General features: G+C 50.0%; 1 protein-coding gene across 13 annotated transcripts in view; it reads left to right on the forward strand.

Moving 5' to 3' along the window:
* ZNF638 (zinc finger protein 638) overlaps nt 1-24,960 on the forward strand; it is a 51,929-nt gene that overhangs the window by 10,645 nt on the left and 16,324 nt on the right. For all 13 annotated transcript variants that reach the window (XM_080614561.1, XM_080614562.1, XM_080614556.1 and 10 more), the window contains 18 exons: nt 1,588-3,205; nt 9,596-9,657; nt 9,904-9,942; nt 12,384-12,682; nt 13,452-13,780; nt 15,523-15,669; nt 16,758-16,889; nt 17,270-17,328; nt 17,499-17,536; nt 18,320-18,391; nt 18,585-18,752; nt 18,848-18,919; nt 20,222-20,274; nt 21,044-21,175; nt 21,320-21,448; nt 21,764-21,805; nt 22,842-22,982; nt 23,931-24,056. In XM_080614561.1, coding sequence (XP_080470687.1) covers nt 1,588-3,205; nt 9,596-9,657; nt 9,904-9,942; nt 12,384-12,682; nt 13,452-13,780; nt 15,523-15,669; nt 16,758-16,889; nt 17,270-17,328; nt 17,499-17,536; nt 18,320-18,391; nt 18,585-18,752; nt 18,848-18,919; nt 20,222-20,274; nt 21,044-21,175; nt 21,320-21,448; nt 21,764-21,805; nt 22,842-22,982; nt 23,931-24,056 — 3,658 coding nt within the window. The remainder of the gene's footprint in view (nt 1-1,587; nt 3,206-9,595; nt 9,658-9,903; nt 9,943-12,383; nt 12,683-13,451; nt 13,781-15,522; nt 15,670-16,757; nt 16,890-17,269; nt 17,329-17,498; nt 17,537-18,319; nt 18,392-18,584; nt 18,753-18,847; nt 18,920-20,221; nt 20,275-21,043; nt 21,176-21,319; nt 21,449-21,763; nt 21,806-22,841; nt 22,983-23,930; nt 24,057-24,960) is intronic.

The raw sequence follows: 24,960 nt of genomic DNA on the forward strand, positions 1-24,960 counted from the left end.
TTATTATTATTAACTGTATTTCATTATTAACATGTTCTTATCCTGCTGGTGGGTTTTCCCTCTCCTGAAGCTCCTCCCCATCCCTCCGGCAGGGCCGTGTGAGGCTGGGGCTGCCTGGTTCTTCATTGCTGCAGTGTTGAACCCTGCAGGAGTGCAGGGGGGAGACGAGGCCTTTGCTTTGTGTGTGTGTCCTGGGTTCATCTGTAGCAGGCAGTTTTCTCCTTTCCTGTAGCTGGTGCAGGGCTGTGTTTGGGCTTTAGACTGGGAACAGCGCTGATAACACAGCAGTGGTTTAGTTGTTGCTAAGTAATGCTTACCCCGATCAAGGTCTTTCCAGTCTCATGCTCTGCCAGTGAGGAGGGGCACAAGAAGCTGGGAGGGAGAAGAGACAGGACACCTGACCCATCATAGCCAAAAGGGTATTCCGTCCTACAACGCGTCATGCCCAGTATATGAACTGGGGGGAGTCACCCAGAAGGGCAGATTGCTGCTGGGTCAGGCTGGGTATCGGTCTGCAGGTGCTGAGCAATTGCATTGGGCATCACTGCTGGTTAGTGGTTTATTTCCTTCCCCTTTTAGTCTTATATGCTCTCCCATTACTATTTCCCTTAGTAGTAGTAGTTTTGTGCTATACTTTAGTTATTGGACTGTTCTTATCTCAGCCATGGGATTTACGTTCCTTCCATTCTCCTCCCTGTGCTGCTGGGAGTGGGGGGAAAGGGAGGCAGTGAGCGATCAGCTGCCGCTGCTAAGTTACCGGTTGGGGTTCAACCACAGCAGTGTCCTACAGGAACATCCGCAGGACTGTGCTATTTATCCGCTTTGTCTCATTCTACCTCTCTTTGTATGTTCTCTTACTGCTTTACAGAGTGTTCTCAGTGGTGTCAGCCGAAAGCGGAGGTTCCAGTTCCCATTCCCATTGTGCTTTTTATGCTCGTATGTAGGTGGTTGCAGTTTCAGTCTGATCTTACCCGTTTCTGTTTAAAGCTGTTTCAAGATGAGAACTTGCCTTTAACATCTGGGACGTGGAAAGTTTCTAACCACAGGATTCAAATACTGCCACAGCCTCTGAATGCTTTTGGGGTGCAGCAGCTCAGTGTCCTCCTGAAGCTGGTTCTGGCCTCACCCCCACCCCACAGCGACTTCACTTCGAGTTGTAACCGCTTTGAATTCTCTGCCTATTGCTGTCACAATTCACACCTCATAAATACCTGCAGAGAGGTTTGATGCTTTGGTTTATTGCTCATAACACAGCTCTAATTGTAACTGAATCCAAACTGTGTTGTCATAAAGATCTGAAGTGTTAGAAAATGCTGTTTGCCTTGTCATCACTGGGAATGTTGTCTGTGATGCTGAACTCCCTGGGTAAAGCTCGTTTAATTGTGTTCTCTTTTCACTGCGTATTAAGATCCTATGCAGTGAACGCAAATGTTGTTCAAGCACCTTTGGAGTTCCCAACTCCCATTTAAACTGTGCTTCCACTCCTGTTTGGTGACTCCAGTTGTTGTTTTCTCCCCGGTTCTAGAAGGCACTGTGTAAGGGAGGTGAAAAGATCCCCTAATCTAATACTTGTCTTTTAACTTTCAGCTTTGTGTTGTTCTTGGAAAGTTTCGCACCACTTGTGAATTCCTTGAACCTTGGCATTGGGAGCCCACTTGTGTTGGGCCCTCCTCCTTTACAGCTTGCTCACATTAAGACCCACTTGGCTCTTCAGCAATTGACCTCAGTTGCTCCCAACCCTTCGGCACCTCCTTATGCTTGGTTAAACCGGGCAGTTCCGAAAAGCACCATGTTTAGCCCCAGAGGAACTTTACCTCAGAGGCCGAGAGGACCTAATCCATCTGGGAAAAAGCCTCCGGGATCCCTCCGGGGAGGAGGTGCCGCAGGTCACCCCCGGAAGCCCGCTCCTGGAGCGCCGCAAGGGACGGGAACGCCGCCGAGATTCTCGGGACAGGAAACGATTCAGTGGACGGGTTCGCAGAGGATCAACGTCCGGGTAACTCTGCACAGGGCTGATCCGCGGAAGGTGAAGGAGAAGACAAACCTGCACCAGGAGCAGAAGGCAGAGCCTCGCACGAGCCGCTGGGAGAACAGCCCCTGCTCAGCCGGGACAACGGGACAGAAGCCACCGCCCCCCGCGCAGGTCTCGGAGCACAATTCCAATGCCCAAGCCCGCTACACACCTGAGAGCGCCTCCAGCATCCTGGCGAGTTTTGGGCTCTCTAATGAAGACCTGGAGGAGCTGAGCCGCTATCCTGATGATCAGTTAACTCCTGAGAACATGCCGCGGATCCTGAGGGAAATCCGGGTTCGTAAGATGGGTCCCTCCATACCCGGGTTGCACGCTCAGAGCCGAGGAGAAGACGCGGTTGGTGTCAAGAGTAAAGTGATCGATTATGGCCATGCCAGTAAATACGGTTACATCGAGGATCCTCTCGATGTGCATGCGTTCAATCCCGAAGTGCTCCCTGAAGATCCCCTGGAAGCACGTGTCTATAATCCCGAAGCACCAAGCGGAGAGAACAGGGAAGACTTCCCACGAGAGCAGAACATGCCGCAGAACGCACCAATGGGCATCCCACCGGCCAATGTGATGTGTAACCCCGTGTTCCCGGTGGAAGACTTGATAAAGCTGACGGGATTCCAGAATGATTCCTCAAATCCTCGCTCCTTTTTTCCAGCTGAGACTGCGGGAAAGGTGCCCGGGTTGTGCGCGACGCCCGCCGGGCTCCCCATGGTGAAACCTGTATCCCAGCCTGCCATCCCGCCAGTCATGCCGCCCATGATGCCACCTCTGATGCCACCCTTGGCTCAGCCCATGATGCAGCCGGTGATGCCTCCCATGGTGCAGCAGGCCATCCCGCAGCACGTGATGCCACCCATGAGCCAGCCACCCTTCTCTGCCGACCTCCTCGCAGCCATCAGCCGGCATGAAAGAACCCAGCACGACGCTGGGACGAGCTCATCTAGCGCCCAGAGCAGCTCAGGAGTGGGACAAAAGCCTTTCCAGGCACAGCTCGAGGGGCCTATTAAGTCTCCTTTTGGGATTGTGAAGGCATCGTGGCTCCCGGTGTTCCCGCAGTCTGATTCCCAGAAGATAAAAAGGTTGCCCACTCCATCAATGATGAATGACTACTATGCTACATCTCCGAGAATATTCCCACATATGTGTTCTCTGTGTAACGTTGAATGCACTCATATGAAGGTGAGTGGCTTTCACAGATTCTTGCCTAAACCTGTACTCGCCATCTTACCTGCTGCCCTGTTATAGGCACTAATGTTCTCCCTGTGCAGTGTGTGAGTTGTGGGGCTGCTCTTCTCCGCTTGGAGTGGTTCCACACGCTAAGGAGCGCTGCTGGGAGGTGATTGTAAGTCGCTCGGTTCCGAATGGCATCTCAGAGTTGCCATGAATGTTGAGTTTCTAAACCATTTCTCACTTATTTATGGCTTCTGTTGTGGGTTTCGAGTGCCAGCCCCTGTTCTCAGTGGAGTAAAGCACTGACGCCAGTGGGGTGAGTAAAATGTGTGTATCCAAAGGGGTAGATGAGATGTTGTGTGTTTCCCCCCCCCGCAAAACAAAGCAGCCTGTTCATCTGGAGAGTGGGAGCTCCAGATGTGCTCTGTGGGCCAGGGGCTGCTCCAGAGGCTGCAGATCAGCTCTGAGGGACACACAAACCACTCTCATTCAGCTGAGCCTTCAGCTCTGAAGCAAATAACACTTCCAGCTCCTGAAGGAAGAAAAGGAACTGGTGAATACTGGGAGAGAGCAAAGCCTTGGGAAAGCTGTGGATTGATCTGGAAGCTTTAGGCTTGGTCTGTCACAGAGCAAACTCAAGCATTCAGTTTTAGTTTGATGTTAGAGGTATAAAGAAGCCTTCAACAAGCCTGGGGAAGGCTGAGGGGGTTTATGTGCAGTTGGCAAACGCCTGCAGGACTCCTTGGCCTGGTTTGTGCTGCGTGTTAAAGCCAGGGTGAGCAGTTGAGATGGTGACAGCTTCGGAGTAAAGCGGAGGTTTTAAGTGGTTCTGCATCTGAAGGCTGAGCTGGGCAGGTTTGGGATGGCTGAGCAGGGTGGTACATGTGAGGTAATAAAGACAAAGCACTCTGGGGACGTGTCATCCATTGGGATGTGGGTTATTCCGTAGGTTGCTCACAGGACTTTACACGTGAAGTGAATGTTGTTACTAAAAGCACTAAGGAATCAGCTGTGATTTTTGCTGGGGAGATCCAAGGTTATCCCTTGTCCTGAGGGCACAAAGTGCAGTCCATGCTCTCCAGAACCTTCCCTCCCTGTTGTGCTGCTCCTGCCTTGGGTGTGTGTTACCTTTACTCTGTGTAGTATCTTCTAGATAGAGCGGCTGCTGTGTAGGCAGCTCCGTCTGGTTTGAGCCCACGGGACAAGCCCTGTTTAGACAACAGCATTGCCTAATAACCACGTGAGTGAGCTGGTTTCTTTTCCTTGCTGCAGAAAATAAAAGCTTGTACAAGAAACGCTTCCCTGGTGTATTTGTGAACTCCAAAGAGTGAAGAATTCTTCCTCTTTCAGCTTTACCATCGGGTTTCCAAATGGAGTTGTCTTTGTCCCAGTTCTCATGGTTGAAGGGGACCCAGATGTTCAGTTGTGTGAAGCGTTAGGGAGGAAGCACGTGAAACCTTCAGACTGGAAGCGATGGGGAGATGGAACAGCAGAAATAGATGTGAGTGGTGTGACCTGCACTGGGAAGTGGTTGTTGCAGAGATAATGTTTGCTGCAGTGTTGTGAAATGTTGGTTGAAAATGAGAAGTTGATGGAAGAAGATGCTCCAGAAGTCCTGCAGAGAGGGCCAGGGTGGGCAGGAGGCTGGAGGTGTGCTCTGGGGAAGCAGCTCTGTGGTGCTGGGCTCTTCTCTGCCATGGGAGAGGAGGTGCTGGGTGAGCTGGATGGACCTTTGGTCTGCCCAGCACAGCTGTAGGTGGACTGGAGCTTCAGAGGGGTTTTAGGTTGAAGTGATTGGATGTGATTTCTGGTGTGTAGTAGCAAGGACTGTGCAAGGTGTTTGATGTTACCCCACATGACATCCATGTGTGTGAACTGGAGAGACGTGGATTTGATGGATAAACCACCCGGTGGATGAGGAATTGGCTGAAGGGTCACGCTCAAAGAACTGTGGTCAATAGCTCAAGGTCCAGGCAGAGGCTGGTGATGACTCTCAGGGGTGATGTTGGGACTGGTGCTGTTCAACATCTGCCAGTGACATGGACACTGGGATGGAGCACGAGAGGGACGTGAAGCTGCTGGAGTGAGCCCACAGGAGGCCATGGAGATGCTGGAGCAGCTCTGCTCTGGAGCCAGGCTGAGAGAGCTGGGCTGGATCAGCCTGGAGAGGAGAAGGCTCCTGAAGGGGAGACCTTAGAGCAGCTCCAGTGCCTAAAGGGGCTGCAGGAGAAACCTGGAGAGGGGCTTGGGACAAGGGCCTGTAGGGACAGGCCAAGGGGAATGGCTTTAACCTGCCCGAGGGGAGACTGAGCTGAGCTCTTAGGCAGAAGCTCTTCCCTGTGAGGGTGCTGAGGCGCTGGCCCAGGGTGCCCAGAGAAGCTGTGGCTGCCCCATCCCTGGCAGTGCTCAAGGCCAGGTTGGACACAGGGGCTTGGAGCAAGCTGCTCCAGTGGAAGGGGTCCCTGCCCGTGGCAGGGGTTGGAGCTGGAGGAGCTTTAAGGTCCCTTCCTCTGTGTAACAGCAGGTTACCAGTGCGGTGCTGTGAGCAGATGTCTTTGTAATGTGGCAGACTGGAAAGAAAACAGGGAAGCAAAAGGGAAGCCAAGTGGATGGCATGAGACAAGAATGGATGAAGATGATGGAGGATGCTGAATGAGGAAAAGCTGCCCTTTAATCAATGCTTAAAGATACTGAGTATCTGAAAACCGGAGTTTCAGTGAGCTGTCTTTTGACATAGACTTAATCCAGCCTTGTACCAAGGTACCAACTCCTCTGGGATTTGTTTCCTGGCTGTAGCTGAAGCTGCTTTGCCAATTGAAGAGAACTGAAGTATGTTACCTGGCGTGGGGATATGAAAAGGTCAGAATTCCAGCTGGATGTGGGACCCAGCTCATGGTCCTGGGCAGTCAGCTGCCTCTGGAGCTGCAGTGACCATTGGTGGCTGAAACTGCATCATCTGCACTGTCTCCTCAGCCTGGATCTCCCATCAATGTGGTGAAACACTGGCTTGGAGTGAAGAATGCTCCTGCTGTTCCCTAGGGCATCCTTTCCGTTCTCCCTGCAGGTCCCTCTGAAGTACTCAACTTGCTGGATCAATGAGGTCTGATGGAATCCAAGCTGAGAAAGCCCTTGAGATACCTGCAGTATTCCTAAATCAGTTAGTGTCTTATGGAGGAGCAAGTGAATGTATTCTCTTTGTGATCTCAGAAGGGTCCTGGAGGTCTCTCCTGCATTTACATACGCTGGAAGGTGGTGTTTTGCTGTTACACTGGTCAGAAGTTACAGGATTTATCATCTCTCTGGCCTGATGTTGTCCATGGAAAAGCCATCATTTCATTCAACTGTGGCCCTTTGCTGTCAGGCCTGTGCCTAACCCGATGTGCCCTGACACGCTGCAGGCCAGCAGCTCCAACAGGCCGCTTCCATGTCCGAAACATGGGCTTGTAGTAAAGGGATGGGGCTTGGAGCAAGCTGCTCTAGTGGAAGGTGTCCTTGCCCATGGCAGGGCATGGAACTGGAGGAGCTTTAAGGTCCCTTCCAACCCAAACCACTCTGGGATTCTAAATAGTGGTTGCCGTGGACTGGAGATCTCGGTGGTGGTGTTGGAGCGGTGTTAGGAACGTGAAAGGTTTGTCCTTGCTTCTACGTTGTGTTGGGAAGGTTTGTTGGAGGTGGCTGCTTGCAGTATTGTGTTGTAGGTAAGGGTAGGTGGGCTTTTGAGCTCTACAAAATGAATGTGGAAACTTAATGGCTGCTAAGGGGGCCTTTTGATCCAGGAGGTGTCCTCAGACATCTGTGCATTCATGTCCTGCAGTGGATCTTTGGGGAATAGCACCCAGTTTTGCCCCTGGTTAGATGGAATCTCACCCTGGTGTGGTCTCCTTTGAGTTTATTTACAACCCCCCAATGTACTGAGGCGTTCTATGGATACTTCACAGAAGAGCTTCATTTCCCCTTGAAATTGTGGCTTCATTGGGATAATGGAGTGGGATTCCTGCGTCTTCAACCGTGTGTCACTTTGGGAATGAAGTGGGTTTGCGGTACTGTCACCACGAGGGATCATACTTTCAGCGTATGACAAGTTCTGTTTTCTAGCTTGAGTAGGTTTACAGTGAGGGTGATCCTTGGGCTTTCACTTGGGTCAAGTCGTGGAGCCTCAGTGTTTTCCATAGCAAATTGCACTTGGATTCCTTTGCTGAAGGGGACAGCATGGAGTCTGCTCCATTTTACTCCTGCTTGTTATACACAAACCCAGCACAAACAAGTGCTGGGTGCTGTCCTGGTGTACTGTTACCTTACTGTTGGCAGGTGAGTTGGGGACTGTAGACACCTTGGTGGTGATCCATGAGTAACAGGAGGTTTGCCATTGGAACTGGCCAATGCGGCAATGGAGGAGCTCATCCCAGTGGGCCTGGCCACGGAGCAGCAGTGCTGCTGCTGGGAGGTGTCGCCTCTCCTTGGGGTATAATGGGAGATCCTCTCCTTGTGCTGGGAGAGGATGCTCTCCTTTGGGGAGAAGGATCCATCCTTGGGGGCAGAGTCACCGGAGGAAATGGAATATTCCTGAAGACTGGGAAGGACAAGGAGTTAATCCCAGAGGAGGAATGCGCATGAATGGAGCCTCCTGGCGAACTATGAAACCCAAGAGGGCAGTGGCATAATGGAGGCTTGAAGAAGAGAAGAGTGTTGTGTTTGTGAGGGAGAAGAATGTCTCTTTGTATCCTGCCAGGCCCATTAATGCTCCTTGGACCAGTGGCTGAAGACACTGGGAGGCAAAATGGGCTCCCTCAGCCCTGCTGGTGCTTTCGTCATCCAGGACCATGGAAGGGATACTTGAAGCCCAGTTCACTTTTGTTTTAGCCCTTGGGCCATAGCCTTTTGTTTTCCTGCCTAACTTTAAGACTACAAAACCAGCATTAAACAACATTCCTAGGAATGGGATTGCTCAGCAACACCAGTTTGTACCAGTGAATTCCTTGCTCTTCCCTTTATATCCATGGGATGCACAGCTCCACGGCTGCAAGGTGTTTCATCAACTCCTGATGTGCTTTGGTTCAACTAATGGTTGTAACACAGAGGGTCTTCCAAGGAATATGTTACTGGAGCAGCTGGAATGAGCAGAATTCCATGAGCTCAGCTATAAAATCAGCTTTTCTGAGCTTGGTTTAAGCATTGTATCTGTGTCTTGAGGAAATCACAGTCAGTTTTGTGCTTAAAATGTGTTGTAGCTCTGGGTAAGGAAGGTTGAGTAGGTGTCTCTAGCACCTTGTAGTGCGCGTAGGGTGTGAGGAGCTGCTGCTTTCACCCCCGTGTGCTTCCAAACCACACAAAACTAACCTTGTCCTGCTCACAGTAACTCATCCACCTCACAGGCTGTGAGTAAACCATCACGAGCTTTGCTTCTAACCAAAGGTTCAGCATTTGAGAAGAAACAGAGGGGTTGGTACTGGCCTTCTGTCATCTCCTGTGTTGGAAACCAGCTTGTGCTTAGGAAGAGCAGCAGGGAATGTCACAACTGCAAGTTATGTTGTGAAGCTTTGCTGTCAGCTGCATTATTTTGCCATCATTGCCTGTTTTGTATTTATTTATATGAATTTACATGCATTTATTGGGTTTTATATTTATTTAAATGTATGTATTTTAAATCATCTATATTCCTATATGAATTTATATGTATTTATATGAACTTATTTCTATATAACCATTCTCTGGTTTGTATGCTGAGGTGCTGGCACAGGGTGCCCAGAGAAGCTGTGGCTGCCCCATCCCTGGCAGTGTTCAAGGCCAGGTTGGACACAGGGGCTTGGAGCAAGCTGCTCCAGTGGAAGGGGTCCCTGCCTGTGGCAGGGGTTGGAGCTGGAGGAGCTTTAAGGTCCCTTCCAACCCAAACCAGGCTGGGATTCTTGAGCTGAAGGCATGCACAGGCATTCCTCTGTACAAATAGTGCTTAAAGATACCACCTCGTGTCAGGTTCTCTGGTTTATTCAGCTCATTTTGCTATGTATGTGTTCACCAGCCTGCCAACCCATGGAGACCTCTCATAGTTTTGTGGCTGTTGGGTCACCCTCTTGTGTTACCGATGTGGTTACAACACCCAGCGTGTCGCTGGAAGTGACAGATTTCATTGAACACGATGCACTCGTTCCCCTTCCCCTTCGATTCCTTTGAGTTCTGTAACAGCTTTTGATGATCAAGCAGTATTTTAGCCCTTTGCCTGTAAGAGTATTCATCCTAAGTGAGAAACCTGACTTTGACAGAAGATCATTTGGAAGGTAGAACGTGATGGAAGGTAAAACGGGATGGAAGGTGAAATACCCCAACACATAACCAGCAGTTGAGGTCCAGAGCCACCGTTTTATGTGCTAACCGAACCTCTCTGGATGTCTTCTCTCCACTCAGGACTGGATTCTGCATCAGAACACCCCTTCTCACATCGAGAGCTGCCGCCAGTTACGTCAACAGTAAGGAATCCCTTTCCAAAGTTCCCTTGGTGTTGGCTGTGCACACGTGCTCTGGGGAAGCACCTTGGGTTTCCTTATCCAAGTGTTATCCCAGTCTTAGCCCATCAGGGTCAAAGCTGAACTGACACTGAGTGCTTCTGGACTCCTGAATGGGAACATGTGTCTGTGAACTGCATGTAAGCACAGCCTGGTCTTGAGGGGCAGATTGAGCTGCTTCACTGATGGCGTGTTCTTAATGTTTGACAGATACCCTGACTGGAACCCTGAGTCTCACTCCTCAAAGAGGTAACTGCTTTTTGGTTACAGCTTCATTTGATGTCTTCCTGCTATAAATATGTTATTGATGTGGTTATTTTCCTGCTCTGCTCCTGGTGGCTCTTCAGTGGTGTCATGTTTGGGTATGGAATTCTCTGGGGTGTTTTAGTGGGTTTCGTCCTGTGTTCATTCAGATCTAAGGCAGAAGCTCTTCTCTGTGAGGGTGCTGAGGCGCTGGCCCAGGGTGCCCAGAGAAGCTGTGGCTGCCCCATCCCTGGCAGTGTTCAAGGCCAGGTTGGACACGGGGCTTGGAGCAAGCTGCTCCAGTGGAAGGGGTCCCTGCCCGTGGCAGGGGTTGGAGCTGGAGGAGCTTTAAGCTCCCTTCAACCCAAACCATTCCTGATGCAATGATCCCGTTAATAAGTGGCAAAACACCTGAAATTCCTCCACAAGGATGAGGATAAACTGTAAATCCTGAGCACTGATCCTGTTGTCAGCCTCACCTTGAGCCTTTCTTCTCCCCATGCTCAAGCCATAAGTTACCCCTGTGACAGAAGTGACTGATCGGGTCTGACCAGCCTTGGGTCACAGATTAAACCGTGATTCCAGACTTTTACACTTCATCTCTTTTCCAGCCAAGCCACTCTTGTTTTCATCTGGAAACCTGTTTGAGGAGCCAGCGCTGGCTCTGCTTTCCCAGCCTTTGCAGTACACAGGTCCCTTGGGGAGCTGCGTGATCCCAACCTGAGAAAACTGGAATCCATGAGCTCATCGTGGCTCTTCTGCCCTATAAAATGATGCTCTTTAGTAGTATGTGTTTTGAAACACACCCTGTGAGCTGATCCTGCTTAAATCTCAGCAGGATCTTGATCCTTAACCCATCCCTGGCAGTGTTCAAGGGCAGGTTGGATGGGGCTTGGAGCAAGCTGCTCCAAGGTGTCCCTTGCCCATGACAGGGGCTGTTGCGGGAGGAGCTTTAAGGTCCCTTCCAACCCAACCCCTTCCATGATTCTATGATTCTAAGACTGGATCATTTTACTGCTTCAGCATCTCTATGTATTCCAGTGTGTGTCCTAATAGGAATGAGGGGACTGGGATTTTGCTGGATTCTCCTTTGACCCTGCAGTAGTCAGTTTGACATCAGTTTAAGCATCAAATTCATTTGCAAAAGCAGTGTTGCAAAGCTCAATGGAAATGTGGGTCAGGTTTATTTGTGGGGTGCATCTGAGATCTCCCCATGTTACAAACAGGGAGAAATGAGACTTTAAAGAGAGAAATAAAGCAAATAAACTTCTCAGAAGGAGAAGAATCCTATGTTAAACCCTCAAAGTGAAGTGGCTGTTCAGGGCTGGGGATGTCATGTACAACCAGGCAAGGAAACTGCTCTTGGCTGGATCTACTGGGGAAGTGTTTCAAGTTGTGTGTGAGGGATCTCTGGGCTTGCTGATGGAGCCAGGGTGGCTCTGTAGGGTGATGCTTTCTTCAATCCTTCCCACTGACAGCATTGCTCCAGCTGGGAGGGTCAGGATGGAGCTGCAGGCTCATGGTGACCACACATGTCACTGAGCTTGCTGCTGCATCACCTTGCAGGCTCTGCCTTCTGTAAAGTGCCCTGGTGTGTTAATATCCATGTTTTTATTTGGCACAGGAATAATGGGATTTAAGGTCCTTTCCAACCCAAACCATTCTATGATTCTGAAGTATCTTATTTCATTACTCATCATGGATCCTTGCCATGAATTCCTTCTCAGCACTGCAGCTTCTAACTTCAGTTCTGTTTGCTGTTTCTTACTTCTTTCTCTCCTATTTCTTTCTTTTCAGTTCTGTCCATCCTAAAGTCCTTCTTCTTATTCCATGTAGGTTGTTTTCTCTTACTTGCTTCTTTTCAGTTCTGTGTATCCTAAATCATAGAATAGTTTTGGTTGGAAAGGACCTTAAGATCATCCACTTCCAATCCCCCTGCCATGGGCAGGGACACCTCACACTAAACCATGGCACCCAAGGCCTCATCCAACCTGGCCTTGAACACTGCCAGGGATGGAGCATTCACAACCTCCCTGGGCAACCCATTCCAGTGCCTCACCACCCTCACAGTAAAGAATTTCTTCCTTAGATCCAATCTAAACTTCCCCTGTTTCAGTTTGAACCCGTTACCCCTTGTCCTGTCACTGCAGTCCCTGATGAAGAGCCCATCCCCAGCATCCTTGTAGGCCCCCTTCAGACACTGGAAGCTGCTCTGAGGTCTCCATGCAGCCTTCTCTTCTCCAGGCTGAACAGCCCCAACTTTCTCAGCCTGTCTGCACACAGGAGGTGCTCCAGTCCCCTGATCATCCTCATAACAAACGTGCTACCACTATGTTTGATAACAAATGAGGCTCTAAACATTGCCAGTTTTGCTTCTATATTTGCAGACTCAGGTTAATTCTTCTTTTCCACCTTGTCAAATCCTGTTGGTGCCTTTGCTCCTTTAGGAATGCTGGTGACAGGAAAGAGAACCAGACCCCCAAGCGCCGCTCCAGCTCCTCCAGTCCCAGCCCCAGGCGCTCGCGGGCCTCCAGCTCCAGCTATGTTCCACGCCGATCCCGATCCCGGAGCTCCGGGCGCTTCAGATCAAGGCCCAGAAGTCGGAGCCCGCGGCAGATGCGACGACTCAGCCCCAGGCACAGATCCAGGTCCCCACAGCGCTCGAGAAACCCGCTGAGAAGCAGCTCACGACCCCAGAGATCTTCCAGCTATGACTGGTCATCGAGGAGGTCAACCCGGTACCAAGGTAAGGGCCAGGCACGCACTGCCAGAGGGAAATGCCTTTGATCCCAGGAAAACAGACACTGGACACTGGTGCAGTGTTCAAGGACCTTAAAGCTCTTCCAGTTCCAACCCCTGCCACAGGCAGGGACACCTTCCACACCTTCCACTCACAGGGAAGAGCTTCTGCCCAAGAGCTCATCTCAGTCTCCCCTCTGGCAGGTTCAAGCCATTCCCCTTGTCCTGTCCCTACAGGCCCTTGTCCCAAACCCCTCTCCAGGTTTCCTGGAGCCCTTTTAGGCCCTGGAGCTGCTCTAAGGTCTCCAGAAGCTTCTCCAGCCTGTGTCTGTGCTGGGATTGTCCCCACCCCTGTGCAGGACCTTGCACTTGGCCTTGTTGAACTCCATGAGGTTCACACAGTTCCACCTCTGCAGCCTGTCCAGGTCCCTCTGGATCCCATCCCTTCCCTCCAGCGTGCTGGTGACACCACAGAGCTCCGTGTCATCAGCAACCTGCTGAGGGTTCTCATCCCACTGTCCATGTCACTGACGGAGATGTTGAGCATCCCCAGTGCCTGGTGAGGAACACCACTCCTCACTGGTCCTCTGCTTGGTCCTTGATCCATTAACCACAACTCTCTGAGTGTAACCATCCAGCCAATTCCGTGTCCACCGAATGGTCCATCCATCAAATCCCTGCATCTCCAGTTTATCTTAGTGTAACTCATCATTAACTTACTGTGAGTTCTCTTTTCAAAGCAAACCCACCAGGCTGGTGTTTCCCTTCTCCCACAGACAGAAAGGCAGCCCTGGAGGCAGTCATGAAAACTCTGGGGCCTGGCTTTGTAGCAGCATTCAATAAACATAAGTCACTTCAAGCAGCTGGACAAGGATCTTCAGGATCAGGAAAGTCCTCAAGCTCTCAAGGACTCCTAGGGAAGGTGCCTGGAAGCCTGAAGAAGCTACTGAAAGCAAGTGTTTCTTCAAAGGCCTCCAAAGATGGGGCTGGGTCAAGTTCTTCACCTGCTGAAGCTGATGATTTGCCCCAAAGTGAAGGGATGGAGGAGGGGGAGGAGGGTTTACCTCCAGGAACCAGTGCACCTCGTCCATCTTCTTACAACAGGGTGAGTTCCTTCCTGCTTTATTCTCTGGGATGTTAGGAATTTGGTTGGGGGGATCATATGGAGAGATGAACCATCCTGTTTGCTGATTCCATGCAATAGATAGTGCCAGCATAATGCAAAGGGTTGCTGGCTGCAGGTATGTGTGGTCATCTCCATGGCAAGGGTCTTTCAAAAAGGGAAGCAAAACCTCTCTGGTGCTTTCCTGCCCTGGTTTGCATGAGGGGTGAGTGATGGGCTCTGTTTGCAGCAGAGATATTTACTGCTGCTGTAAGAAGGCTCTTAAGCCAATGGCCATCCTACTGATCATTTGGGTCTCTTGGGAACACCCCCTATAAACCAGATAGTGTTTGGTTATTGGAGATGCAAGTCATTGGTGGTTGCTATCCTCTAGATGACAAGCAAAGAGAACGCTGCCTAGAGCTGTGGAAAGCTGATGGATGGTATTGAAAGGAGCATCCTGATGTAGTGGAAGGAGTCTCTGCTGTGGCAGGGTTTGGAGCTGGATGAGCGTTAAAGTCCTGTTAAACCCAAAGCAGTCTGGGATTCTTGGGATCCTCTGGGCTGCAGTTCTGGAGCTGTGCTGGTTCCAGCTGGGATGGAGTTAATTCTGTCCCTGCTCACTGCTCCACGGCTGTTCTGGCTTTGCTCTGAGGACAGCGCTGATAACGCCCCGGTGTTCAGTTGTTGCTCAGCAGCACTTGCCCTGATCAAGGGCTGCTCAGCCCCATGCTGTGCCAGTGAGGAGGGACACAAAAAGCTGGAAGGGAGCAGAGCAGAGACCTGAAACCCAGGCAGCCCAAGGGATATTCCAGACCATCCCAGCCCATAGCACGTCAGGCTCAGGGGAGAAACTGGGGGGACTTGGACGGAGCCCCAGTTGCTGCTGGGGCTGGGCAGTGCTCAGCTGTGGTGAGGGCTGGGTTGTGCCATCACTGCTGTTCATTGGGGGTTTGTTTCCCTTTCCCCTTTTAGTTTTATTTATCTCTCATTATTTCCCTTATTACTGTCATTAGCGTTATGTTGTGTTGTACTTCAGTTACTAAACTGTTCTTATCTCAACGTGTGGCTTTTACATTCTCCTCCCATCCTGCCGGGTGTAGGAAGGAGGGGTGAGGAAGCTGCAGCATGGTACTTCAGCTGCCAGTTGGGTTTAACCACGACAGAGCTTTCAGGTCCTTTCCAACCCAAACTATCCTAGGATTCCATGACAACACCCCAGTGAAGCAGGCATCTACATTGGACTCATCTTCATGCCAGATCCTGTTTTCTTCCTTTCACTGTGCCTGACATAGATCATAGAATAGTTAGGGTTGGAAGGGACCTTAAGATCATCCAGTTCCAACCCCCCTGCCATTGTCACTAAACCAGGTCACCCAAGGCTCCATCCAGCCTGGCCTTGAACACTGCCAGGGATGAAGCATTCACAACCTCCCTGGGCAACCCATTCCAGTGCCTCACCACCCTCACAGTAAAGGATTTCTTCCTTAGATCCAATCTCAGCTTCCCCTGTTTCAGTTTGAGCCCATCACCTCTTGTTCTATGACTGCAGTCCCTGATGAAGAGGATGAAGAGTCCCTCTCCAGCATCCTTGTAGCCCCCTTCAGATACTGGAAGCTGCTCTGAGGTCTCCACGCAGCTGCTCTTCTCCAGGCTGAACAGCCCCAGTGTTCTCAGCCTGGCTCCATATGGGAGGTAAGAACCACATGGCAAGTGCTTCTTTGTGTTCTATTTCCTGGTTACAGCTGCTGAGGGAGGAGCTGCTCACCTGCGGGACCGTGCTGCAGATCTCAGATTTACCGGATGATGGCTTTTCTGATCAGGATATTAAAAAGATCGTGCAGCCTTTTGGCAAAGTCAGTGACCTCATTGTGCTTCGCTCCAGGAACGAGGTGAGATTCCCCCCCGTGCAGTGGCTTTGGGTCAGAGTGGCAAAAAGCCCCCATTCTAGCAATGAAAATGTGTCTTGTTTGGATCTGCAGGTGAATATAGGGTAAGGCTTCCTGGTGTTTTGTCATTAATGATCACATCCAGAGTCTTGGAATAGCTGGAAGTGCTAATTTTATAAATTCCATTCATCTTGCTACCCAAGTTAGTAACTGATAGAGAAAGTGGGATGTCTTTGGGAGATTTAGATTGGATGTTAGGAAGTATTCTTCATCAAGACTATTGTCAAGCACTGCAACAGGCTGCCCAGAGCAGTGGTGGAGGCACTGTCCCTGGAGAGATTGAACGTACGTGTAAATAGGACATCCTGCATCCAGCTCTGGGGCAACAGCACAAGAGGGACGTGGAGCTGTTGAAGCGAGGCCAGAGGAGGCCACAGAGATGCTGCGAGGGCTGGAGCAGCTCTGCTCTGGAGCCAGGCTGAGAGAGCTGGGCTGGGGCAGCCTGGAGAAGAGAAGGCTCCTGAAGGGGAGACCTTAGAGCAGCTCCAGTGCCTGAAGGGGCTGCAGGAAACCTGGAGAGGGGCTTGGGACAAGGGCCTGTAGGGACAGAACAAGGGGAATGGCTTTAACCTGCCCGAGGGGAGACTGAGCTGAGCTCTTAGGCAGAAGCTCTTCCCTGTGAGGGTGCTGAGGCGCTGGCCCAGGGTGCCCAGAGAAGCTGTGGCTGCCCCATCCCTGGCAGTGTTCAAGGCCAGGTTGGACACAGGGGCTTGGAGCAAGCTGCTCCAGTGGAAGGGGTCCCTGCCTGTGGCAGGGGTTGGGGCTGGGTGAGCTTTAAGGTCCCTTCCAACCCAAACCAGTCTGGGATTCTGTGTTTTAACCGGTGCTGGGTTAACAGCTGGACTCGATCCTAAAGATCTTTTCCAACCTAAAGGATTCTATTATGCAGAAACCGGACTTCACCAGGCTCCCTGTGAGCTCACTTATGGGCGGATGTGGAGTTCTGCCATGAGCACATTGCCTAAGGAGAACCTGCAGTGGATTGCATGTTGTGTGTGTACGATGAGCACTGAACTGCCCATTGATTTCAGGCCTTCCTGGAGATGAACTACAAAGAAGCTGTGATCGCGGCGGTGAAATACGGTGAAACGGTGCCAGTGCTGGTGAATGGCAAGAGGGTGAAGATCAGCGTAGCAGAGAAACCCAGAGCTCCTCCCGGGCAGGTGAGGGCCATGGGCACAGAGCAGGACACTGTGAGGAGCTTGGTTATTGCTCCATCACCTGAGGGGCTCCAGGAGAACAGGTTTAGTGCTTTTAATGTGGTTTTTATGAGCTTTCCATAAAGAACAGGCTGAATGCTCGTGCAGAGGCACTTCCTGAACCTCCAGATTCCGTTTTCTTGGTTATATTTGGTGTTTGTAATAGTACCCATTTAACAAACAGGGAAAGGTGCAACCTGTATTAATATATATAATTAATTACTCTTAATGATTATTAATACTATTTTATATGTATTTTATATATATTTTATATATGTATCTACACACATTTCTATATGAAATACAAATGATGCACTACAAGTTCTTCCTTCTGTCCCTTCCAGGCCAAAAAGATTATAAAGAAACGGGCTCAGAATGTTAAGAAAGCAGCACCAGGCACCAAGTAAGTGTTGCTGTTACTCACATCAGTGTTAGTGACAGCAGCTGGGAAGCAAATACGATGCTCCTGGTTTGGTTTCTTGTGTTGTACTGGATTTGAGCTTTTTCAGCTGTTTTATATTCATTAATTATCTTTAAAACTGATTTTTCTTTCTTTATCCCCCTTTATAACAGAAAAGATCCGAACGCCACCACAAAGAAATTAGTTGCAGGTGAGGTTGTGGTTACTTTCCATCTGATGATACCTCTCTTTTTCCCTTCCTTCTTTATTCCCATTTCTTTTACGTGAGTGTTTTTCGTCACAGGGACTGACCAAGTCCTGGAGCTGCTGGGAAATGCCTGGTTCATCCTTAGAAATGTCATCCTTTTCATGCAGCCTCATGTTCCTCTCTTTAGAAGACACCACAAACCCCAGCCCTCAAGTAGCAATAAAATCGCCTTGCTCTGTGCTTAAGCCCTAAATGATTGCCCCATCTATTGGGAGATGATTGTGGCAATGTGGGCTCCAGAAAGAAGTGTAATTCCACAAGCTGAGTTCAATGTATTCAACATCCTCTCCCACAGTCAGTGCAGTGCTCCTCAGCGTCTTCTGTTCCTTGTATGGAAGGAACTGGTTTGGGTTAGAAAGGAGCTTAAAGCTCATGGGGACACGGGCAAGGACCCCTTCCACTGGAGCAGCTTGCTCCAAGCCCCTGTGTCCAACCTGGCCTTGAACACTGCCAGGGATGGGGCAGCCACAGCTTCTCTGGGCACCCTGTGCCAGCACCTCAGCACCCTCACAGGGAAGAGCTTCTGCCTAAGAGCTCCTCTCAGTCTCCCCTCGGGCAGGTTAAAGCCGTTCCCCTTGTCCCGTCCCCACAGGCCCTTATCAAAAGTCAGTAGTAAAAATATCAGTTGAATTGCTGCAAGTTAACCAATTTTTGTTTGTTTCTTTATATTCTTTGTAAGTAATTCTGGAATAAGCATTTCTTCTGACGCTTGGTTATTTTATACAGGTAAAAAAGAAAAGACTAAGAAATCAGCATTGACAGGAGAGAGTAAAACCAAGAAAACCTCAAACACTGCAGGTAAGATAAGTGAGAACTCTTTACTGGAAAACATGGGCTGGTGCTTTTCCACTTCCCTGCTCGCCTTTCTGAGCAGATACTTGAGGCTGTAGCCTGAGCTTCCCCCACCTCTCACTGTACTGGCCACTGCAGGAGATGTTTGACACCTTTCTTGTGGCTTGGCTGATGCTTCTTCCTGCCGTTTACCCACCAGCCAAATCTCTAGAGGAAGATGTCCAGATCCCAATGGAAGCTGAAATGGAAGCTGAGGAGACAAAGCTGTCGGAGCCAAAGACCATCACAGAAGGGGATGGAGATCCGGAGCCTGGGAAGCCAGCAGAGACTCAGGCCAAAGGAGCCCCCACTCCTGCAGCTCTGCTGGGTAACTCTGAGATGATAATGCTGGTTTTGACTTACCTGCTCTTTGTGAGTGATGTGGAGTTTAATGTGGTGATGTCGTCTTCATCCCTTTCTTAGACAAACTCTCCCAGATGCCTCAGGTGGCAGCAGTGGACTTGAATGAGTTAAATAAAGCTTTAATTGGTCAAGGTAAGTTGCACATGGACAGGGTTTAATCTGTCCTAAAGCCCCCTGATCTTGTGAGCTAAAAGAGAGTGCTTCTGAGGCCAGGAAACTCAAATGACGCAGGGAAGCATCTGTTCATCAAGGTTCACTGACTGAAACACAGACCTCAGGTGGTGATGGAGGTGCCTAAAACCCCCCGGATTTCCATCTTTCAGCGGACATGATGGTTTTACTTTGAGCTTTTCACTGCTACTTGGGGGACTTCTGTTTACAGCTCATCAGAGCAAAGGGTCCAGGCTTTCTGTAGGTCCTGTTTGCAGCTTCCCCCACTGATGCTTTTGTTCTCGTTGCTACCCATTGCCACCTGCAGCTGGTTTCATAGATGCTGTTTTCCGCATGGTTTATAACTGATTCAGAACAGACTTTTATACATAGCATGAGTGTGTGTTAATTCTCAGTTATACTACGAGTGTCACAGTGGAGATAGGGCAAGGTTGCAGTTTCTGGACTTGTTAGCGGTAGAGACAAACACTTTACAAAGTGATTCTCCTTTACCTGCTCTTGCTTATCCCATATGATAGATGTTATCCTGTTTCACAGGCTCCCAGGCTGGTTTGGGTTGGAAGGGACTTTAAAGCTCCTCCAGCTCCAACTCCTGCCACAGGCAGGGACCCCTTCCACTGGAGCAGCTTGCTCCAAGCCCCTGTGTCCAACCTGGCCTTGAACACTGCCAGGGATGGGGCAGCCACAGCTTCTCTGGGCACCCTGGGCCAGCGCCTCAGCACCCTCACAGGGAAGAGCTTCTGCCTAAGAGCTCATCTCAGTCTCCCCTCTGGCAGATTAAAGCCATTCCCCTTGGCCTGTCCCAATCCCAACACCAGTTGCTGAAGAACAGCACTTTTCCCACTGTCTGTTTTCTTTGGAGCCTTTCACGTATCTCTTTGGACTTGTCCCAGGAAAAAGAAGGAAAAGGTGATGTGGGCACATGCTGGGCACCTACACAGTCCTTGTGTGCCCACAAGAAGGTGTTGAGCTGGTAAGGCCTCCGTTGTGAATTGATAAGGTCTCAATGTCAGCAGAGTGTGTGTGTATGAATCCAGGATTATCCATTCATTTTGTATCTCCTCTTAAAGCTGGTATTCCTGGAAACACTTACCGCACACTGTCTGTGTCTCACTGGTGTCATTTGTCGCTGTAAGTTCCATGGAGGAATATTTAATCTTTCACAACAGCAGTGGGGCTAAAGTGTAATGATAGAAGTTCTTAAAGCTCTGCAGTGCATCAGCAAACCTCAAGTACTAACCTGTTCCCACCTTTGTGTTCTAGAAGCCACCATAATGACAATAAAGAGTGAAGAACCCACAGACCTAGGAGTCCAGGTCAGTGTAAAGGTGACTTTGGAAGCTGTAAGGACAGTGGGGTCATTCCCGTGTGCTGCATTAAAACCTCCCATTTACATCCCCAACCTGTTAAACTCCTTGAGGAATAGTGGGTTTATTTTCCCCTTGCTGGTTGTGGCTTCACAGGTATCCACCAGCTCCCTCTGTGGCTGTTGTTAGTGACCCCAGAGCTCCTTTGTGCTCTGGACATCAGCACTGCTCTGCTGTGGGTTCCTTCTCTTTGGATGCAGCCTTTGCGCATCCAGTCCTGCAGTGTCTGATGTGTGGACATGTCATGCTATAAAGTGGTGGTGTAATTATAGGGGATTGTTTGAGTTTTTGATGAGTTGACATGAGGGAGGGAGCCTGGGGTGTGTGCGGAATTCCCTTAGGTAGGTACATCCACAGTTAAAATGAATCATAGAATCATGGAATGCTTTGGGTTGAAAGGGACCTTAAAGCTCATTCAGTTCCAAGCCCATGCCATGGGCACGGACACCTTCCACTAGAGCAACTTGCTCCAAGCCCCGTCCATATGACCGGTTTGGGATGAAACTGGTCATTGTAATGGATGTTTCTCTGGCCATCCTCTATTACTCATTTTCTTGCCATTATCAGTTTGCATTTACTTACTATTGAACCTTATCTCCTGGTACAAGAGTCTGGAGCCCCAGCTGCAGTGGGTTAACAGTGAGTTTAGGTAGTAAAACCTAATGCCCTTCAGAGCTCCATCAGTTTGGAATACCAGTAACACTTCATTTTGTGTCAGGAAATGGATGATTCCTGCGTGGTCCTCATTTCAAACCTGCCTGAGAAAGGATTCTCTGTGGAAGACGTTTCCAACCTCGCAAAGCCATTCGGGGGACTGAGGGATGTGCTGATCCTCTCATCTCATAAGAAGGTATTTTAAGTGGCATTTAGTAGTGATTCCGCCTAAAGAAGCAGTAAATGTGTTTCTAATGCACGCAGATGTGATGCTGTAGCTCAGGAAGCATCAATGTGAGGTGAAAGTGTTTAATAATGTCCATTTTCTCTGTTTTAAAAGGCATATCTTGAAATCAGTAGAAAATGTGCAGATTCCATGGTGAAATTCTACACCTGCTTTCCCATGTCTCTGGATGGAAACCAGCTCTGCATCACCATGCTGCCCCAGTATCAGAGTGTCAAAGATGAAGTAAGTGAGCAAATGTATTGAAATTCCAAGAGATGGGAGAGCATTTGGGTGAGGAGCAGGATTTTATACTGGAGCTGACTTTTAGACACTGCTTTATGCGTTCTGCTGGCGTCTCCTATTGAAGAGTGATGCTGGTAACTGGCTCCTTGGCTCCTGCCTTTCTGACACAGGAAGAGCACAGATGTCAGGAGTGCTGATGCTGTTGGCTTTGTTAATAAAGGAGTTGGTGGGAGGCAGTCACGGGCAGTTTGCTGCTGCTGAAGCTGTGTTCTACAGTTCAGATCATGTCTCTTTCTTTGCTTTTTTCTGTTGCAGGAAGCACTATTCACTGCTCTCATTAAAGATTCTGACCCCAAGGTAAGTCTGACTCCTGCTGCTACCCAAATCCTGGGTTTTAAATGAGAATTCCTATCCTTCGTGCTGAAACACTAGCATTTACCTCAGCTTTCTCTGGAATTAAATGTTGCTGAGTGTTTTCATGGGTGGATGGGCAGGGATTAGAAGGAGTAAATGTTCTCTTAGAGTAACTCCATGATGCATAAAGCCCAAGGAATTAAACATTAACAGGAGTCTTGGGAGAACATCCCCTTCTGTTACGTCATTTTCATGCTCTGATAGCACCTGCAGCTCAGCCAGTGCACAGTGATGACCTGTTTGTAATACCACCCATTCTCCCTTGGGTTTTCTAGCCAGCTATTATGGTTAAAGGATCAAAACCACTGCTGTGCTTTGTTCAGTGCAGTGAGGCTCCCTTCTTGGCCCTCTGCTCCTGCACTGCATTAAGGGCTGACAAGAAACCTGGAGAGGGGTTTTGGCCAAGGGCCTGTAGGGCCAGGCCAAGGGGAATGGCTTGAACCTGCCAGAGGGGAGACTGAGATGAGCTCTTAGGCAGAAGCTCTTCCCTGTGAGGGTGCTGAGGCGCTGGCCCAGGGTGCCCAGAGAAGCTGTGGCTGCCCCATCCCTGGCAGTGTTCAAGGCCAGGTTGGACACAGGGGCTTGGAGCAAGCTGCTCCGGTGGAAGAGATCCCTGCCCGTGGCAGGGGTTGGAGCTGGAGGAGCTTTAAGGTCTCCATTCCAGGGTTCTGTGACTCTGATCTTGCAGTGTTCCTTTAAAATAGAACAACTTGATCCTGTCAAGTTTGCTGTCAATTCCCGGGAAGCACAGCTGCTGCTTTTGACATACAGCATGGAAAATGGAAAATCATAGAACCAGAATGGTTTGGGTTGGAAAGGGCCTTAAATCTGGTGTGAATGTGGAAGGGGGAACATTGGACGTGTGTGAATGCTCCTTTCCCTCAGATCTGAGTGATAAGGGGGTTTCCTGTGAGGTTTTTCTACCCCAGTTCAGTGCTGATACAAAGGTAAAGCGCGTTTTGTCATTGCTTCTCTTTAGGTGGATACTGAAACTGTTCACAGGCAGTTTGTGCACCTGGGGAACCTGCCAGATGCTGGCTACAGAGAGCTCGAAGTAGTTTGTGTGGGGCTTCGCTTTGGCAAAGTGGACCATTACGTTGTGCTGAAGAACAAGAACAAGGTAAAGTCACCTCCCAGTGCCAAGAAGGTTCTCTTATTAAGAGAACAAACAGTTTCCCACTCATCCTGAACAAGAAAATCCCATGCTTCCCATGAATCCCATGTTGGGAGGGAGCTCAGGGATCATCTGTTCCAACCTTTTAGGCACAGCATGACCTAGACTGGATGGCCCAGCACCCTGTGCAGCCCAGCCTTAAGTGTCCAATGCTGGGGAGTCACCACTTCCCTGGGGACATTATTCCAGTCTCTGGTTGTTCTCACTGGAAAAGGTTTTCCTCTTGTGTCCAGCTGGAATCTCCCCAGCAGTAACTTGTGCCCATCACTGCTCGGCTTTCCCATGGGACTCCTCATCTGAAGGGAGTCTCCATTATCTTTGTAGCTACCCTTTAAACACTGGCACATGGTGACAAGGTCTCCCCTTAAGGAGCCTTCTCTTCTCCAGCTGAACAGTCCCAGCTCTCTCAGCCTTTCCTCACACACTTCCCAGCCCTTGGATCATCTTTGTGGCCCTTCCCTGGACCCCTCCAGCCCATCCACATCTTTTTTGTACAGCGGGGACCAAAACTGAACCCAGTATTCCCAGTGTGGCCTGGCCAGTGCTGAGCAGAGTGGGACAATGAGAACTTCATCCCTGCTGGGGATGCTCTTGTGGATGCTCTAGGCTCCACTGGCTGGTGATGCAGTTCCTTATATAGTTCTAGAGATAATTCCAGATGGAGAGATTTCTCTCTTCAGCCTGCCAGAAAGAAATCTGGTGGTGTCTGTCTCCAGAACAGGATTCCATCCAAAAATGCTGCTCATTTCAAATGAATTTCAAGTGGAGGAGGCGAAACCTTTCAGGAACACTGGATATCACATGCTGTACCAACTCCATGTGCTAGACTTGTCCTGCAGTGCAGAAACAGCTGAGGTACCAGTGAGCTGAAGCTTGTGCTGCTTTTCCTTCTAGGCAATCCTGCAGCTGGATAGTCCCAGCTCAGCCAGATCCATGTACAACTTCCTGAGGCAGTACCCATACAGCATGGGGGAGCACACCCTGACCTGCACGCTGTCACCCAGGGGAGAGGCTGCTGAGGTGAGATTCCTTCAATGCTACCTTGTTCTTATGGAATAGAGCCAGCTTCCCATGGAGAGCAGCTCCTGCAGTGGTTGCTGTCACTGGAGGAGAGTGAAACCTGGGTCATAGCAGGAGCTGGGTTAACTCATCTCTTGTGGGCTGTGGCACAGGGAGGGAGGATGGGCGGCTGTTTGTCTGCCTTTATCTCTTTCTGTATTTTACGTACATGAATGGAGCTGGAGCTCTGTGACTGGTGGAGTCCCTCAGGGGTCGGTGCTGGGACCAGTGCTGTTTCATATTTTCATCAACGACCTGGATGAGGGAACTGAATGTACCCTCAGCAAGTTCGCTGATGACACTAAACTGGGAGGAGTGGCTGACACACCAGAAGGCTGTGCTGCCATCCAGCGGGACCTGGACAGGCTGGAGAGTTCAGCGGGGAGAAACTTGATGAAATTCAACAAGGGCAAGTGTAGAGTCCTGCATGTGGGGAGGAAGAACCCCATGGACCAGTACAGGTTGGGGGTTGGACCTGCTGGAAAGTAGTGAAGGGGAAAGGGACCTGGGGGTCCTGGTGGATGGGAGGATGACCATGAGCCAGCAATGTGCCCTTGTGGCCAAGAAGGCCAATGGCATCCTAGGGTGCATTAGAAAGGCTGTGGGCAGTAGGTCAAGAGAGGTTCTCCTCCGCCTCTCCTCTGCCTTGGTGAGGCCGCATCTGGAATGTTGTGTCCAGTTCTGGGCCCCTCAGCTCCCAAAGGACAGGGAATTGCTTGAAAGAGTCCAGCACAGAGCCACAAAGATGATGAAGGGAGTGGAACATCTCCCTTATGAGGAGAGGCTGAGGGAGCTGGGGCTCTTTAGCTTGGAGGAGACTGAGGGGTGACCTCATCAATGGTTACAAATATGTAAAGGGTGAGTG

This window comes from Psittacula echo (genome assembly GCF_963264785.1).
Source record: "Psittacula echo genome assembly, chromosome: 1".
NCBI classification, from domain to species: domain Eukaryota; kingdom Metazoa; phylum Chordata; class Aves; order Psittaciformes; family Psittacidae; genus Psittacula; species Psittacula echo.